A 15,395-nucleotide genomic window follows, 5' to 3' on the forward strand; every position below is an offset into this window, starting at 1 on the left:
ATTAGAAACTCAAATATTGTATTTAAATCATGTGTACATATACACTACTAGTCAAAAGTTTTTGAACAAAGATTTTTTAAAGAAATCTCTTCTGCCCACCAAGCCTTCATTTATTTGATTCAAAGTACAGCAAAAACAGAACAATTTTGAAATTTATGGTTTAAAATAACCGCTTTCTATTTGAATTTTAAAAACGTAATTTAAAATCTTGTAATCAGAGCTAAATTTTCAGCATCATTAGTCCAGTCTTCAGTGTCACATGATCCTTCAGAAATCATTCTAATTTATTGGTTTACTTAGCAAGGATGCTTTAAATTGATCAAAATTACATGTTACAAAAGACTTTTATTTCAGATAAATGCTGTTATTTTTCTACTCAAAGAAACCAGAAAAAAAAAAAAAAAAAAAAAATATCAGCCGTTTTCAACAGATGCAGCAAATCAGAATATTATGATTTCTGAATGTGACTGGAGTAATAATGCAAAAAAAAAAAAACTCTCCAGTGGAGTAGAAAACTGTTTGAAATTAATCTTTACCATTTTGGGGAAGGGTTAAATTAAAAAAAAAAAAAAAAAAAAAATTAGCATCAATACTAATTTTATACAACCCCAGTCATTAAAGCAAGATTATGGTGTGTCCTCAAAAGCACTTAAGTTTTCCCCTTAGTGTTGGCCAACAGATTAAGGCCATTTTAAACATTTACTCCCAAGCACTGTGACATTTATCTTTGATATTTAAAGGATCAACACCAAAAAGGTCAAGTGTATAAACTCCAGCATTTCAGGTAAAAATGCAAAATTATAAAACCACTGAGATGTATAAAGACAAGATATAAAAACAAACCACAACACAGACAAAGTCAGCACTGGGAATTCACCATTTATTCATTTCCTTCAAAGCATTGAGACAGTTGGAAAAAGCTTATGAAATTCACATTTCACAAGTTGATAAATAGGTTGTGCAATCTAGGTAGAAAATCTGTTCCCTGTGATCTGGAATTGTGATCCCTTAATCCCCCTTTTTTTAATTGCAACAATCTCTCTGCAAGTTGAAGGCATCTAAAACCTTCACAACCGTGACAATTTTAGAGGACTCCAACAACAGAGGGCAACAGTAAACATTGCTATGGAGGTAGCATAGTGGCTCTGGAATGGCTTAGTCGACCTCCTCAATGGTTGGGCCGGAGGATCCACCTCCTGGAGCAGAGCCGGCTCCTGGGAAGCCACCGGGCATACCATCAGGCATTCCACCTGGCATGCCTCCGGCGCTCTGGTACAGCTTGGTGATGATGGGGTTGCATACCTTCTCCAGCTCTTTCTGCTGATGCTCAAACTCTTCCCTCTCAGCAGTCTGAAAGTTATTAAAGAAAACAGACGTTAAGACACAGTTTGCAAGGACAAGCTTGGAAAAGTAATCCAAAGCCACTTGACCAGATGCCTCAACCTACCTGGTTCTTGTCAAGCCAACTGATGACTTCATTGCACTTGTCAAGGATCTTCTGCTTGTCTTCATCACTGATCTTGCCCTTCAGTTTCTCATCCTCAACAGTGGACTTCATGTTGAAAGCATAGGACTCAAGACCGTTCTTGGCAGACACCTTGTCGCGCTGCACATCATCCTCAGCCTTGTACTTCTCTGCCTCCTGCACCATGCGCTCAATGTCCTCCTTGCTGAGACGACCTGAAATGGACTTCCAGTTAACCGCTGTAATGGCCACCACAAAGTCATTAAATATTTGGGTATAAAAGAGTGAAGACTTACCCTTATCGTTGGTGATGGTGATTTTGTTCTCCTTGCCAGTGCTCTTGTCGACAGCTGAAACATTCATGATGCCGTTGGCATCAATATCAAAGGTGACCTCAATTTGAGGAACACCACGAGGTGCAGGGGGGATTCCAGTAAGCTCAAACTTGCCCAGCAAGTTGTTATCCTTGGTCATTGCACGCTCACCCTCGTAGACCTGAGAAGGGGTAAAATACAAAAGATAGCATCATTAAAAGGTGATCCAAGACATTTTGGGTGGAGAGAACTAAAACTTCCATCTCGGTACTCACCTGAATGAGCACTCCGGGCTGGTTATCGGAGTAGGTGGTGAAAGTCTGAGTTTGTTTGGTTGGGATGGTGGTATTACGCTTGATGAGGACGGTCATGACTCCACCAGCGGTCTCAATTCCAAGGGACAGAGGAGTGACATCTAGCAGCAGCAAGTCCTGAACATTCTCAGACTTGTCACCAGAGAGGATGGCAGCCTGGACAGCTGAAACAGAAGAGTGAGAAATAAGAACCTTGGGCAACTTGAGATGGCCAGATAGCTATGACAGCAGTCGCTCAGACATCCAAGGAAGGTACTTGGCCCATCTTTGGTTTTTCAACCTCTGGTGGAAACTACGAATGGAAATAAATCAACTTCATCACAGCGAATGAGAACACCGGGAATAAAACTCAAAAACACCCACCTGCTCCGTAGGCCACAGCCTCATCGGGGTTGATGCTCTTGTTGAGCTCCTTGCCGTTGAAGTAGTCTTGGAGCAGCTTCTGGATTTTGGGAATGCGAGTGGAGCCACCAACCAGGACAATGTCGTGGATCTGGGCCTTGTCCATCTTGGCATCGCGAAGGGACTTCTCAACTGGGTCCAAGGTGCCACGGAAGAGGTCAGCATTGAGCTCCTCAAAACGGGCCCTGGTGATGGAGGTATAGAAATCGATACCCTCATAGAGGGAGTCGATTTCGATACTGGCCTGAGTGCTGGAGGACAGGGTACGCTTTGCCCTCTCGCAGGCGGTGCGTAGACGGCGAACGGCTCTCTTATTGTCGCTGATGTCCTTCTTGTGTTTGCGCTTGAACTCTGTGATGAAATGATTGACCATACGGTTGTCGAAGTCTTCTCCACCCAAGTGAGTGTCTCCAGCGGTAGATTTTACCTCGAAGATGCCATCCTCAATGGTGAGGATAGACACATCGAAAGTGCCACCACCAAGATCGAAAATGAGGACATTCCTCTCAGCACCAACCTGAACCAGAAATAAGTGCAGAAATAAATACTTGCACATACACTTAGGAATTGTATGACACTCAAAATGTCGCTCAGACATCCAAGGAAGGTGCTTGTGCCATCTTAGGTTTTGCAACCTCTGGTGGAAACTACGAATGGATAAGAATCAACTTCATCATAGCGAAACAATATTCAAATAAACAAGACGCAAGTTTTCCTAACCTTTTTGTCCAGACCATAAGCAATAGCAGCAGCAGTTGGTTCATTGATGATACGTAGAACATTCAAGCCAGAGATGGTTCCAGCATCCTTGGTGGCCTGTCGCTGAGAGTCGTTGAAATAGGCAGGCACTGTGATGACAGCGTTGGAAACAGTCTGCAAAAAGAGAACAAATTAAAGCTCAACTGCCACTTGAAATTAAAAACAACGCAGTTAAACAGCATAGTACATGTCGCTCAGACATCCAAGGAAGGTACTTAAGCCATCTTTGGTTTTTCAACCTCTGGTGGAAACTACGAATGGATAAAAATCAACTTCATCATAGCGAAGCACATCAAGTTAAATGGGAGCTCAATAGAGCCATGCCACAAAGAGCTGATTAGACACTCACCTTTCCCAGGTAGGCCTCAGCAATTTCCTTCATCTTGGTAAGGACCATGGAGGAGATCTCTTCAGGGTAGAAAGACTTGCTCTCACCCTTGTATTCTACCTGGACCTTGGGACGGGTATTGTCATTGATGACATTAAAAGGCCAGTGTTTCATGTCAGACTGAACAACGCCATCATCAAACCTGCGGCCAATCAGACGCTTGGCATCTATTGGAGAACAAGAAATATAATTCGAGTTATATAGAGGTTTGAAGGAGAAGGGAAGATTTAAAGAAATATTTTTTAAATCTAATCATATCAAGATTTCGCTCAGACATCCAAGGAAGGTGCTTGGGCCATCTTTGGTTTTTTTTCAACCTCTGGTGGAAACCACGAATGTTAAGGAATCAACTTCATCACAGCGAACAAAATGGATTGCATTTACAAAAAAAAATAAAATAATTCTTACCAAAGACTGTGTTGGTGGGGTTCATTGCAACCTGGTTTTTCGCAGCATCTCCAATCAACCTCTCACTGTCTGTGAAAGCTACATAGCTTGGAGTGGTCCTGTTTCCTTGGTCATTAGCGATGATTTCAACTTTTCCATGTTGGAAAACACCTACACAGGAGTAGGTGGTCCCGAGATCAATACCAACAGCTGGTCCCTTGGACATTGTGTCTAAAGAAAGTAAAATTAGTAAGATTTTTAGTTAAATCCTGTACACCTGCAAACAAAATGAAAGATTAGTAGCCCTAGCATCAACTAGCCAACACCCCATTGTGAAACCACTGAACAGAAGCCCGGGAGCACATGCGGATATGCGTCAGACCACGTGGTTCGAGCTTCGAGAAGATTCCATGGTCAAATAAGGAATTTAGAATCACATCGATAAAAAAAAAATATTCGATCTTAAATTCAACTTCACAGTTATTGTGCGAAATGTGTCGGTGTATGTTTTGAAACAGGAGTAGTAATACAAGTATTGTGGCCATGAAAAGCTAATCGATGCTTAAGGTCGGGTAAGGCGCATGGTAAGATTAACGTTACACGAGGTGCCGGTTGCGGTTTAAAATTTAACTTTGTTCTCGCAGGCTGTTTGATTGCTATTATGCAAAGGAATATTATTAAGAGCTTAGCTTAAGTCTAGTTTTTCGAAAGTGAAGTCTAAAAACAACAAAAAAACACTGTAAGCGAAACTATTTTAAATATTTAACACAGTAAAATTGCAATAACGGAATGATTAATATTTCAGCACAGCCGAAACATGTGTTACGAATAAAATGTTTAAAAGAAAAAAAAAAAGGATAGAAAAATGTATCGTTCTTTGCGTTTAATAAAACAGTGAAAACTACATGCAGGCAGAACAGCAGATATTTAATAAGAGATTGTAAAGCCAGTACAACCAAAAAAAGACAGAACAAAGACCTTACCTAGCTGGAAATAACCGAGGTGAGTGAAGATGCCGGTTGGAAAGCTGGAATGGCGACAGACTGCCTCGCCTTGCTTAGAAGAGAGAAGGATCGAACGTTCTAGAACACTATATATTGCCGGTAGCCGAGCCAATGAGATTTCAGATGACTCAACTTCATCACGTAAGAACCAATGTAAAACCGGAATATTAGGTTTAGCCACGCCCACTGTGGAAAGACCCAAGGATATGACTGGTTGAAAGAAATCCAAACCATCCCCCACTAGATTTGCCGCAACCGCTGTCAATGCGGAACAGTTTGTCCTATACATGTGAATGAAATCAGCAGGCACACATTCACTGAAAATGCGACGATTATACAGCAAAACACGAATGTTTGATGAAAATAAATAAAACCTTATGCCATGATAAGCACATACAAATTGGAAACAACGGCCAGAGTAGCCCAAAGAGCTCAGTGACCTTGGTTTGGAGCCGAAAGGTGTTGTCTAGCGAAGAATACGAATAGTTACTTGAAAGAAACACCATTAATAATACATATAGAGTCGGTAGTAGTTGTATACGTATAAAGCACGTTTTAGTATTTTTTTCAAAGTAGTTTTTGTAATAAGGCGATGATACTTGGGCCATTGTGCATCATGGAGGGCTTTGTGTTGAAACACGAGGAGATTTGCAAGGCAGCCCAGGCTAAAAACCTTCGAGGCAGAGTATTTTTGTTTTTTATATAAGTTCATTTATTCTGTTGGGGAGAAAAGACATGGGAAGATAATGAATGAGATGATCGAGTAAAGAAAAGAGAACCAATCAGGAAATAAGCCGAGTACACAAACGCCCAGAAGGTGGCGATATGCACTAGAATACGAATCGACCAAGGATAAGGAAAGAGAAAATGTGTTCACAATATTTTATGAATGTCACTAAAGACAAAGGTCATATATAGTAAGTGCATTTCAGGCGTAAATAGGTAAATGTTTGAAGAGCATATGTGACCCTGGGCCACAAAAACAGTCATAAGCGTCTTTTGTTTTTTAAATTAAGGTGTATACATCTTCTAAAAAGCTGAATAGATAAGCTTTCTATTGTTGTATGGTTAGTTAGGATAGGACAATATTTAGCTGAGATTACAACTAGTTGAAAATCTGGAATCTGAGGGTGTGTAAAAATCAAAATACTGAGATAATAGCCTTTAAAGTTTCCAAATGATGTTCTTAGCAATGCATTTTCTAAGCAAAAATTAAGTTTTGATATATTTATGGTAGGAAATTTACTAAATATCTTCATGGAACATGAACTTTATTTAATATCCAAATGATTTTTAGCATCAAAAAAAAAAAAAACATTGATCACTGGTCATCATTTTGACCCATACTTGACCCGTATTTTTGGCTATTGCTACTTAAGACTGGTTTTGTAATCCAGGGTCACATATGCATTTTCCTATAAGGCCAAAACAATAGTGACATCCAAAAAGTGAGCTTGGTTTAACTGTCATTTCATATATTTTTTTTTCGTGCTTTACAAGACTAAAACCCACACGTTACTTTAAAAATATTTTATTTCATAAAATTTTTTGCACTATTTATAAAAAAGCATACTGACTTTTGAATGTCATAAGACCCAACATTGTTAACAGTGAAAGCAGCAACCATTTCAGGTTAAAAATGTACATTTTTAATATAACAATGAAATGTCATGGCAGTCTGTTCCAATTTTATCAGGAGAACACTGTAACATTGTAATAAAGCACACATAATAAAACACTTTACATTTATTATACAAAATATGTAAACCAGCAATGACTGAAAAGTACAAACTGTACATACAAATATATACAGTTGGTAGCTATATTCATTATCTTTTAGTGAGCACCATTGTTCAATAAAGGAACTGCAAAATCAGTTCAGTCTACGAGGATTCAGAACCTGCTGAATTGTCCTCTTAAAGTTCAGTCTCCTTGACACAAGCTCTGTCAAGTTTGTTACAAGCTTCTGTTGAACTTTCTTGTGTTTCAGTGATCACTTCTACTGTAGCTACTGAATTTGCTGTACTCTGTGGAGGTTCTTCTACTTTGTATTCTGTGAAATTTGAGTTCCAAAAACCTAGACAGGAAATCAAGAGAAACATGAACTCTTTTTAGTTTGTAAAGACACAAAAGCATGTAAATTTGATCTAAAGATTAGGTGGTTTTAGCGGGTATACCTTGTCTTCTCCTTTCCTGGGACTGCTTCTCCTCGTGACTAGCTTTTGATTTGCTGCTTTCCACAGACTGCTCTGATTCTTCATTCTCTGTAATAACAACAGATTTAAATGAAAAACTGAATCCAGGATTAAAAGACTAGCTAAACTCTAGAATCCAACTGAAGTTTGTAGTCAAATATAAATAATCTTATATTACCTTTTTTCCAGGCTAAATGTGCCCTTTGCAGTCTGACCAAGAAGAAGATGACTACAATAAGCAAAGCTATGATAAGGCTTGTGACCAGCAGGATCAGCAGCGGTGAGCTTTCCTTTGTATAGTGTCGCATGCCAAAATCTGCAATTACACAAATTAATACAATAAGTCAGTCATGTCCTTTACATGTTGCTTTGATTTTCATTTAAACATTCATATAAGTGCAAGATAGAAAATAGTTTTGCTAGTTTGTCAGTAAAAATTCACACCTGGTGAGTCTGTGGCATTTTTGGTCAGGAATTCTTCGGGTGAATTTGTCTCTGAAGAGTTGATGTTGTGTGCTGAAATGCAAAGATAGATTTGAGATCAACTTCACTGCATAAAGTAAGCGAGATTAATGATATACAGTTGAGGTCAAAAGTTTACATACACCTTGCAGAATCTGCAAAAAAAGTAATTATTTTAGCAAAATTTGAGGGCTCATATAAAAATGCATGTTCTTTTTTTTATTTAGTACTGACCTGAATAAGGTATTTCACATAAAAGACGTTTACATATAGTCCACAAGATAAAATAATAGTTTAATTTATAAAAATGACCCCGTTTAAAAGTTTACATACACTTTTTTTGTTTAATGATAGATGTTCATGAGTTGTTCAGTATATCTGTGTATTTGAACCCTTTCCAACAATGACTGTATGGTTTTGAGATCCATCTTTTCACACTGAGGACACCTGAGGGACTCATGTGCAACTATTACAGAAGGTTCAAATGCTCACTAATGCTCCCGAAAGAAAACGATGCATGAAGAGGAGCCCGGGATGTAAACTTTTGAACAAAATGAAGATGAGTACATTTTTGTTATTTTGCCTAAATATAATTTTTTTTTTCCATTTAGTATTGCACTTCAGAAGCTACAGAAGATACTATTTCCCCGAAGACAAAGTAAATTCGGTGTTTCCTCCTGAAACATGCATTTTGTATGGTCTCTCTTATTTTGAAGATGAGTACTCTTTTGTTATTTTGCCTAAATATCGTAATTTTTCCATTTAGTATTGCCCTTCAGAAGCTGCAGAAGATACTTTTTCCCAGAAGACAAAGTAAGTTTTGTGTTTCCTTCTAAACTATGCATTTAGTATGATCTCTCTTATTTTGGTGAAATAATTAACATTTTGTAGATTCTACAAGGCGCATGTAAACTTTTGACCTCAACTGTATTATGTTTAGTATATTATGTTAAATATTAGAAAATGAAATTTAATAACACTTACTCGTCAAGCTTATATCTGTCACCATGGATTGTTCCTCAGCTAAAAGAGATTACAAAGCAAATTGATTAATCACAAAGAACAAACACTCAAATTGTCTTATAAAAACATATTAACTTTTAGGTCAAATAAAAAATATTGTTAAAGTATTTTATCATGCAAAATTGAACATTTATACCTTTTGAGGTAGTGCTGTCTCCTGTTGGGTGCACTTCAGTACTTTCTGAAATTGATGACAGCTCCATTTGTTCTGTAATTAGATTGTGTATTTGTTAAATTGCTGAGATACCAAAGGGAAGAATGCCTTAAAATGACTCTGCAGTATTTAAAAGCTACCAGAAGATGGAGGCAGAGAGTAACAAGCAAAAAGTGCAAAAGCAATTTCCACTGTGGTTTGATGTGAAGCCATTACACAAAATGTGGTTCTGCTTTCATTTTTTTATGTGAGCTACATTTAAAGTTTCTGTCATGCTCAGACTCTTTTAAGATACCTAGTTTATGTAGTGTATTTGGTTTGGTCATTAAGAAATTAAATGACTTGATCCTAAATGATCCTAATACATAAAATAGAGAGAAACACTTACCTGTACTGATAATGGCAGGAGTAGAAGTGGTTGTGATCATTGTGTCCGTCTTTATCACATCTCTAGTACTGGCGTACCTTGTTGTGGAGGCCGTAACAGCTATGTGGAAATACAATAAAAACATTCAGTTTGACTGTACACTTCTAAGAATCTGACTAGTGTTTGTTATATAATACATATGTAGTGCATGCATCTGAATGGGGAACACAGTTGTTTTTGTTCAAAGAAATAGTTGACTTCCCTGACATCATGTGACTGACCACTCTAATGAGAACCACACATTCACTTAAATAGGAAACTACCAAATATTTCGAAGTTCAGATAAGTTTAAAACTTTCCCTGTGCAGCACAGCCAAACAAAATCCCCAAATCTTTCGGTTCCCTTTTCTAATACTGGCTATAATGTCATTTATGGCGAATTGCCACAGTTTTAGGTCACATGCTTGGAACATCAGTGGTTATGTTGGTGAGGTTAGCGCAAATATGAATTCTAGTTAGAGGTGTCTGCTATTCCTGAAATTGGTCATATGTAGCCTACCATTTGTCTATACTTACAGTGATTTTCAATAGTGACGAAATGTATCAGTGGTTGTGGGAGAGCTTTATGTTTTGCCAGGCACATCACCGTTGCTGTCCTGATGTGAGTTTTGACTGTTAAGATGCTAACTGCAAGTGACCTGTTTGATCTTTGCTCCCGCAAGGTATTGGGTGAAGCTGTGAGGACAAAACAGGGCATATATATTCAGTAATGTGATTTTTTATATATATTTAAAACAGTCTATGAAACACACTAGATTTACTATTGATAGCACTATTGTTTGCACTTGTCCTTGGCTGACCTATTTCAGAATATTATGGTTCCTCTATTTTCACGAGGTATTCTTTCTTAGTGAGAGAAAGTCATGGGAATCAGAAGTCATGGGAATTTGTTTGAAGTCTGTTTGCACATTATGTCTGTTAGTAATATTTCTTAATTTTGACAGAAGTCTCTTGTGCTCATCAAGCATTTATCTGATCAAAAATCTTACTGACTCCAAGCACACACGCACACACACACACACACACACACACACACACACACACACACACACACACACACACACACACACACACACACACACACATATGTGACCCTGGACCACAAAACCAGTCTTAAGTATAGGTATACTGTATTTGTTGCAATAGACAAAAATACATTGCATAGGGAAATTTTTTTTTTCTTTTATGCCAAAAATCATTAGGATATTAAGTAAAGATTATGTTCGGTTAAGATATTTTGGCAATTTCCTACAGTAAATATTTCAAAACGTAAGTTTTGATTAGTAATATGCATTGCTGAGAACTTTATTTGGACATTTTTAAAGGTGACTTAATACTTAATACTTAAAACTAAATTTTTTGCACCCTCAGATTTTCCAAATTTTGAAATAGTTGTATCTCTTAACAAACCATACATTAATGGAAAGCTTATTTATTCAGCATGATATATAAATCTTATAACCTTATGACTGGTTTTGTTTTCCATGGTCACATATATGTGTGTGTGTGTGTGTGTGTGTATATATACCTGTCTGCCCCCCTAACAGTCTGCCTACTCTTTTGCCACACTTCTCGGAACTTACCTTCGATTTCAACCCCACTGATTTGCCATGTGAGTTTAGGTGGGTTGCCATTCGCTTCCGCTGTACACTTAATGATTGTTTTATCTTCATACTCGGCCATTTCTATTTTTGGCATTCCTGTGATCAGATCAAAAAGAGTTTAATTTCCTATTCCCTTATTCATTAGCCATTATCTTTAATAGTCATAATTATGCATGTTTTTTTAGAAAAGATGAGAAATTAAACATTTATACTTACCAAAAACATTAACTTTAAATCTTTTAGTAGTGACTTCATTATCATACAGTAGACATTTATAAAGCCCTGTATCGTCTAAGGTAACATTGGAGATGTGTAATGTATATTCAGAGCTGTTTAATATAAAAATGCTGCTTCTTGGGTCTCTTAGAGCTGTAGGGAAACATAGAATACATTTTAAGTGTTTATGAGATACAATAAAGAGAAAATGTAAATGTGATTGAAATACATTCCACAGTGTTCTCGCCCTCACCTTTTTCATGGTTGAAGAACAAAAGATGGCCTTTTGGATTTCTCCACTCCATGTGTCCATTTCCACTAAAGTTTTTTCGAGGACATCTCAATACCAGTGTTTCTCCTTCTCCCACTGTAACATACTTTGTTGCCAGACATTTTCTTATGCCTATTCAGAATAAAGAGAAGTAAGTTAGTATCATCATGTTTAACCAAAGCTTCTCACATAATTCAACAACCTAAAACATTAATAAATGCTAAATGCAGTCAAGTGTAGGCTAGTTGAATGGAAGAACAGTAGGCTGATAGGGGGCAGATAAGACCACAGATACCCTACGCTCTGCTCTGACTCATTTGTGTTTTCTCTCCACTTTTAGGTGCTGCGGCTGAAAGCGAGAGGGGGCCACATTTTGCAGTAGAGAGAAAAAGTGACTGCTGTAAGTGGTCTTTATTTTCTTTTGTGGTTTGATCTTGCAGCGAGAGAAAACTTGCCACTGTGACACAAAGCGAAATGCTCGTGTTGGAACAGGAAACAGTGGTGTTAAAACGTTACTCACAGAGGTGTAAACATATTAAACAGATGTAGTTCTAAATCAAGCTATGTGGAGGTGTGATTTTTTTTTGGCATATGTAAAAATGACCCCAATGCCTCATGTGAATTTGTATGTGGGAGTAAAACTAGTACAGTTCACCTTTGCATTTCATTTCATAGAATAATATACATTATTATAAATTTTGAAATATGTTCAATATGTTCACTGATCTTGTCTTGCTATTTAGGATCATTATTGAAAAGCTTAACATCATCTGCTGTGTTGATACCGTATGCATCTTTGCAAGAATATTTTCCTGTTTCTATATAAGGTGAGCAAACATACTCTAAACAAATGGTAGCCTAAAATTGGTTTCATTCAAGTCAAAAAAGCTATTAAATATCAATGAATCAACCTATATACAGTTATTTACACCAACAAAACTGCATTTTTATAAGTTGAATAAAGTATAAATAGCTCTTTGAGAGCCATGTCATTCAACCAATCCAATAGAATTGTACCAAAATAAGTTAATTGTTTCATATGGCAAATCTGTCATACGGCATCATTCGATAAAGCATTTAATGCACTGACATACATCTGAAACCTTCTCTTACGATACCCATTACATACCCATTCAGTCTACCCAAAGGCATCAGGTAAATAAGTTCACAACACTGCTTTAAAAGACATAGATGTAGCCTAAACCATAAATAAGAAATATGTCTGTCTTACCTCCTACAATCAAGATGAAAGCGTGAACAACTAAGACTGTTTTGATCTCCATTCTGCACGCTCTTGAACTCTGAAGCTCACTTCCTCTGCTTTGACTCTTTTAAAGAGAGCGGCTTCCATGACATCATGACATGTCATGGTCTTTTCCCCTGTGCAAATTTATGTGTGAAGTTTCAGGGGCATTTCGGACGGGTCATTGATTCTCTTTTACTAAATTTACACTCCCCACCTTTTGACCTTTTGAAGTTCTTTACTATTTAATCAAATGCTGTGTCTAATTCACACTTCAGTTCTGACTTGTCTCAGTTTTCTTAACAATTCCACAGTATATGAATGCTGTGTAATATAATATAATATAATATTAATTAAAATCATTAAATTATAAAACTATAAGTTTATGAAGCGCTAAATTACATGACTATAAGTTTCAAAGGTCTACTGAAGTTTCAATGTAATAACTCCCCTCCTACAATTGATGAATAATATATCTAATTTAACGCTCTAAATAAAGAATAAAAAAAAATAATAAAAATAATTGTAATTTTTTAAATAGAAGATTAAAGTGTAAAGTCGGCAACACCAAAACTCCAAAAATATAAAAAAATGTATATCATAATTCATCTCGTCTACGTGTTTTTTAGTCGAGCACCCATTTAAGACTGATATGCGTGCTTTTGTTTGCTTTTTGTAATTTTTTTTTCAAATAAAACAAGAAAACCATTCCATTTACTGATATTATTTTTGTATTTATGTCTATTTAATTCTGTAGATTTGTTCTCCAAATTCTAAGTATATATTTCAATATTTATGTCAAGAAACAATTGAGATTTTATAGATCTTTTCTGATAAAATGGTCTATGATCAACTAAAAATTATTTTTAGTATCTCTACGACAGCACCCTGACAGCGTCACCAAAAGTGTCATCACGGTCTGGTATTACACAAAAACGTTAAACAACTCAGCAGAAACAGGAAGGTCTTTATTTGGTTTGTGAGAAAAAAATCACATGATCAAATTTCACACTACCCAATGACCACTATGTTGGCACAAAAAAAAACTTCTCGTTTCAATACAGAACCTAGATCCATTTCACATCTCACAGGTAGTAACTAACACAATTGTTATATTATAAAGCATATTCTACATTAAGTTATGTTCAGGCACCAAGGACCAGTTTACACAATGCTGGTTTATTATGAGTAAATTATAAAGCTTTGATGCTTTTTGGCTAGGACATGCCATCATGGATAACAATATATGATATATGAAGTCCACTGCAGTGATGAGATGCTGAAGGTCAAGAAGATTCTCAAGTCACTTTACAGGTTTTATGTGGTCAGAACAATAATAAATGTAATAAATCAATGTCTGATGTGGTTGTTTACAGTTTAAATAATATATCTTTTGTCTTTTGACCACTAAGAATACAGAATTTGTGTATTAGCAGAATCTTACCAGCTCATTAGCAGCACTGAAGGCATAAGGCAAAGATATAGAAGCAGAGGTAGCGCCATCTAGTGGCTTCCGATTGATTAATTAAAGGCAGGAGAAGTTCACTTCCACTTTCATGTCTTTCTCTTTTTTTTTTTTTTTTTTTGCATTTTTCATTGACAGGAGATGATTTGGAGAGAGAGGGGTGGGATCGGGGAAGGTTTTGGTGCATACGTTTATATCTTTCTTTCTTATGTTGAAAAGAAATTAAGGTTTTTGAGGAAAACATTCCATGATTTTTCTCCATATTGTGGAGTTCAATGGTGGCCAATGGGTTGAAGATCAAAATTGCAGTTTCAATGTAGCTTCACTGCACAATCCCAGCCAAGAAATAAGGGTGTTATCTAGCAAAACGATTGGCCATTTTCAAAAAAAAAAAAAAAAAAAAATCAATTATGTATACTTTTTAACCACACATGCTTTTCTTGCACTAGCTCAACTTCATGCATTATGTAATTACATAAGTGCCAACACAGTGTTACAAAGCGAACGTGCAGAGAATGTCAAATGACCTTTGCAAATAACTCAAACAAACAATGATGTTGGACGATTCTGAATGTGAAGGAGAAAATGAGATGGAGTCTTACCTTTTTGAACCAAAGTACACAAGGCGAAGAACTAACCTCATGTGACTTTCGCAATGTAATTACACAATGCATGAAGACGCACATTGCAGAGATAGTGCAAGATGAGCATTTGTGGTTAAAACAAATGAGCATTTATGACTGAGATCGTGCAGAGCTCTTTGAAGCTGCATTGAAACTGCAATTTGGACCTTCAGTCTGTTGGCCACCATTAAAGTCTACTAAATGGAGAAAAATACTGTAATGTTTTCCTCAAAAAAAAAAAAAATTCGACTGAAAAAAGAAAGGCATGATAATTTTGATGATATGGGGGTGAGTAAATTATCATATTAATTCTGGAAGTTAACTTCTCCCTTAAATATTTTACATATTATGGTTCGCTTTTTTGTCAGATTAAATGTTATTAGTATGCATACTAGGCATGCTTTGAAACTCTTAAAACATGAGGAAAATGCCCTCTGAGATACCATGTTGAATATTAAAAGTATTAAACGTAGTACGAACTCAGCCCTAATTCAAACGAAAGAATGTTGTTAAGTAATCGTTGATATCACCTTAACAAATCGCTACTGTCCTTGAGTTTCTGCTGTAACCGTTGTTACATTATTGTATTTGCATTTATTATAAATACATTGAACTTTTTAGTGCACTAATCAGACGTTTTACTACGACTGAATAGACTTAGTCGGGACTTTTATTTTGA

General features: G+C 36.6%; 2 protein-coding genes and 4 non-coding genes across 6 annotated transcripts; all 6 read right to left on the bottom strand.

Annotated features, from left to right (window-relative positions):
* Positions 1-859: 859 nt before the first annotated feature.
* Positions 860-5,125, bottom strand: hspa8 (heat shock protein 8). The gene is made up of 9 exons (XM_073829140.1): positions 5,013-5,125; positions 4,051-4,260; positions 3,604-3,809; positions 3,216-3,368; positions 2,457-3,012; positions 2,055-2,257; positions 1,762-1,960; positions 1,448-1,680; positions 860-1,350 (listed from the first exon to the last, which is right to left on the bottom strand). Exons 2-9 carry the CDS (start codon positions 4,253-4,255, stop codon positions 1,156-1,158), a joined length of 1,950 nt encoding a protein of 649 aa, XP_073685241.1. The 5' UTR covers positions 4,256-4,260; positions 5,013-5,125; the 3' UTR covers positions 860-1,155.
* LOC141299925 (small nucleolar RNA SNORD14) lies at positions 2,325-2,420 on the bottom strand. Its single transcript, XR_012341884.1, has one exon. It is a non-coding gene; the product is annotated as a small nucleolar RNA SNORD14 (small nucleolar RNA).
* On the bottom strand, positions 3,082-3,177 carry LOC141299924 (small nucleolar RNA SNORD14). Its single transcript, XR_012341883.1, has one exon. It is a non-coding gene; the product is annotated as a small nucleolar RNA SNORD14 (small nucleolar RNA).
* On the bottom strand, positions 3,445-3,540 carry LOC141299922 (small nucleolar RNA SNORD14). Its single transcript, XR_012341881.1, has one exon. It is a non-coding gene; the product is annotated as a small nucleolar RNA SNORD14 (small nucleolar RNA).
* On the bottom strand, positions 3,908-4,006 carry LOC141299923 (small nucleolar RNA SNORD14). The gene has a single exon (XR_012341882.1). It is a non-coding gene; the product is annotated as a small nucleolar RNA SNORD14 (small nucleolar RNA).
* A 1,467-nt stretch (positions 5,126-6,592) lies between the features above and the next one.
* Positions 6,593-12,674, bottom strand: LOC141299820 (cytotoxic and regulatory T-cell molecule). Its single transcript, XM_073830187.1, has 12 exons — positions 12,617-12,674; positions 11,368-11,517; positions 11,115-11,267; positions 10,878-10,994; positions 9,811-9,969; positions 9,256-9,354; positions 8,850-8,921; positions 8,675-8,713; positions 7,673-7,744; positions 7,407-7,544; positions 7,211-7,297; positions 6,593-7,110 (listed from the first exon to the last, which is right to left on the bottom strand). The coding sequence occupies exons 1-12, from the start codon at positions 12,666-12,668 to the stop codon at positions 6,950-6,952; spliced, it is 1,299 nt and encodes a 432-aa protein (XP_073686288.1). The 5' UTR covers positions 12,669-12,674; the 3' UTR covers positions 6,593-6,949.
* Between the last annotated feature and the right edge of the window lie 2,721 nt (positions 12,675-15,395).

This window comes from Garra rufa, chromosome 23 (assembly GCF_049309525.1).
Source record: "Garra rufa chromosome 23, GarRuf1.0, whole genome shotgun sequence".
NCBI lineage: Eukaryota > Metazoa > Chordata > Actinopteri > Cypriniformes > Cyprinidae > Garra > Garra rufa.

What these genes read in the sequence shown, in the direction of transcription:
- hspa8 (XM_073829140.1), bottom strand. Translation starts at nt 4,255, where the DNA reads ATGTCCAAGGGACCAGCTGTTGGTATTGATCTCGGGACCACCTACTCC. An exon ending in GGCTGTGGCCTACGGAGCAG is followed by an intron (nt 2,258 to 2,456) that starts GTGGGTGTTTTT and finishes CTTCTGTTTCAG; the next exon opens with CTGTCCAGGCTGCCATCCTC. An exon ending in CACCATCACCAACGATAAGG is followed by an intron (nt 1,681 to 1,761) that starts GTAAGTCTTCAC and finishes AGTCCATTTCAG; the next exon opens with GTCGTCTCAGCAAGGAGGAC.
- LOC141299820 (XM_073830187.1), bottom strand. Translation starts at nt 12,668, where the DNA reads ATGGAGATCAAAACAGTCTTAGTTGTTCACGCTTTCATCTTGATTGTA. An exon ending in CAGTGGGGTTGAAATCGAAG is followed by an intron (nt 9,970 to 10,877) that starts GTAAGTTCCGAG and finishes TTGTCCTCACAG; the next exon opens with CTTCACCCAATACCTTGCGG. An exon ending in GACAGATATAAGCTTGACGA is followed by an intron (nt 7,745 to 8,674) that starts GTAAGTGTTATT and finishes TTTGCATTTCAG; the next exon opens with CACACAACATCAACTCTTCA.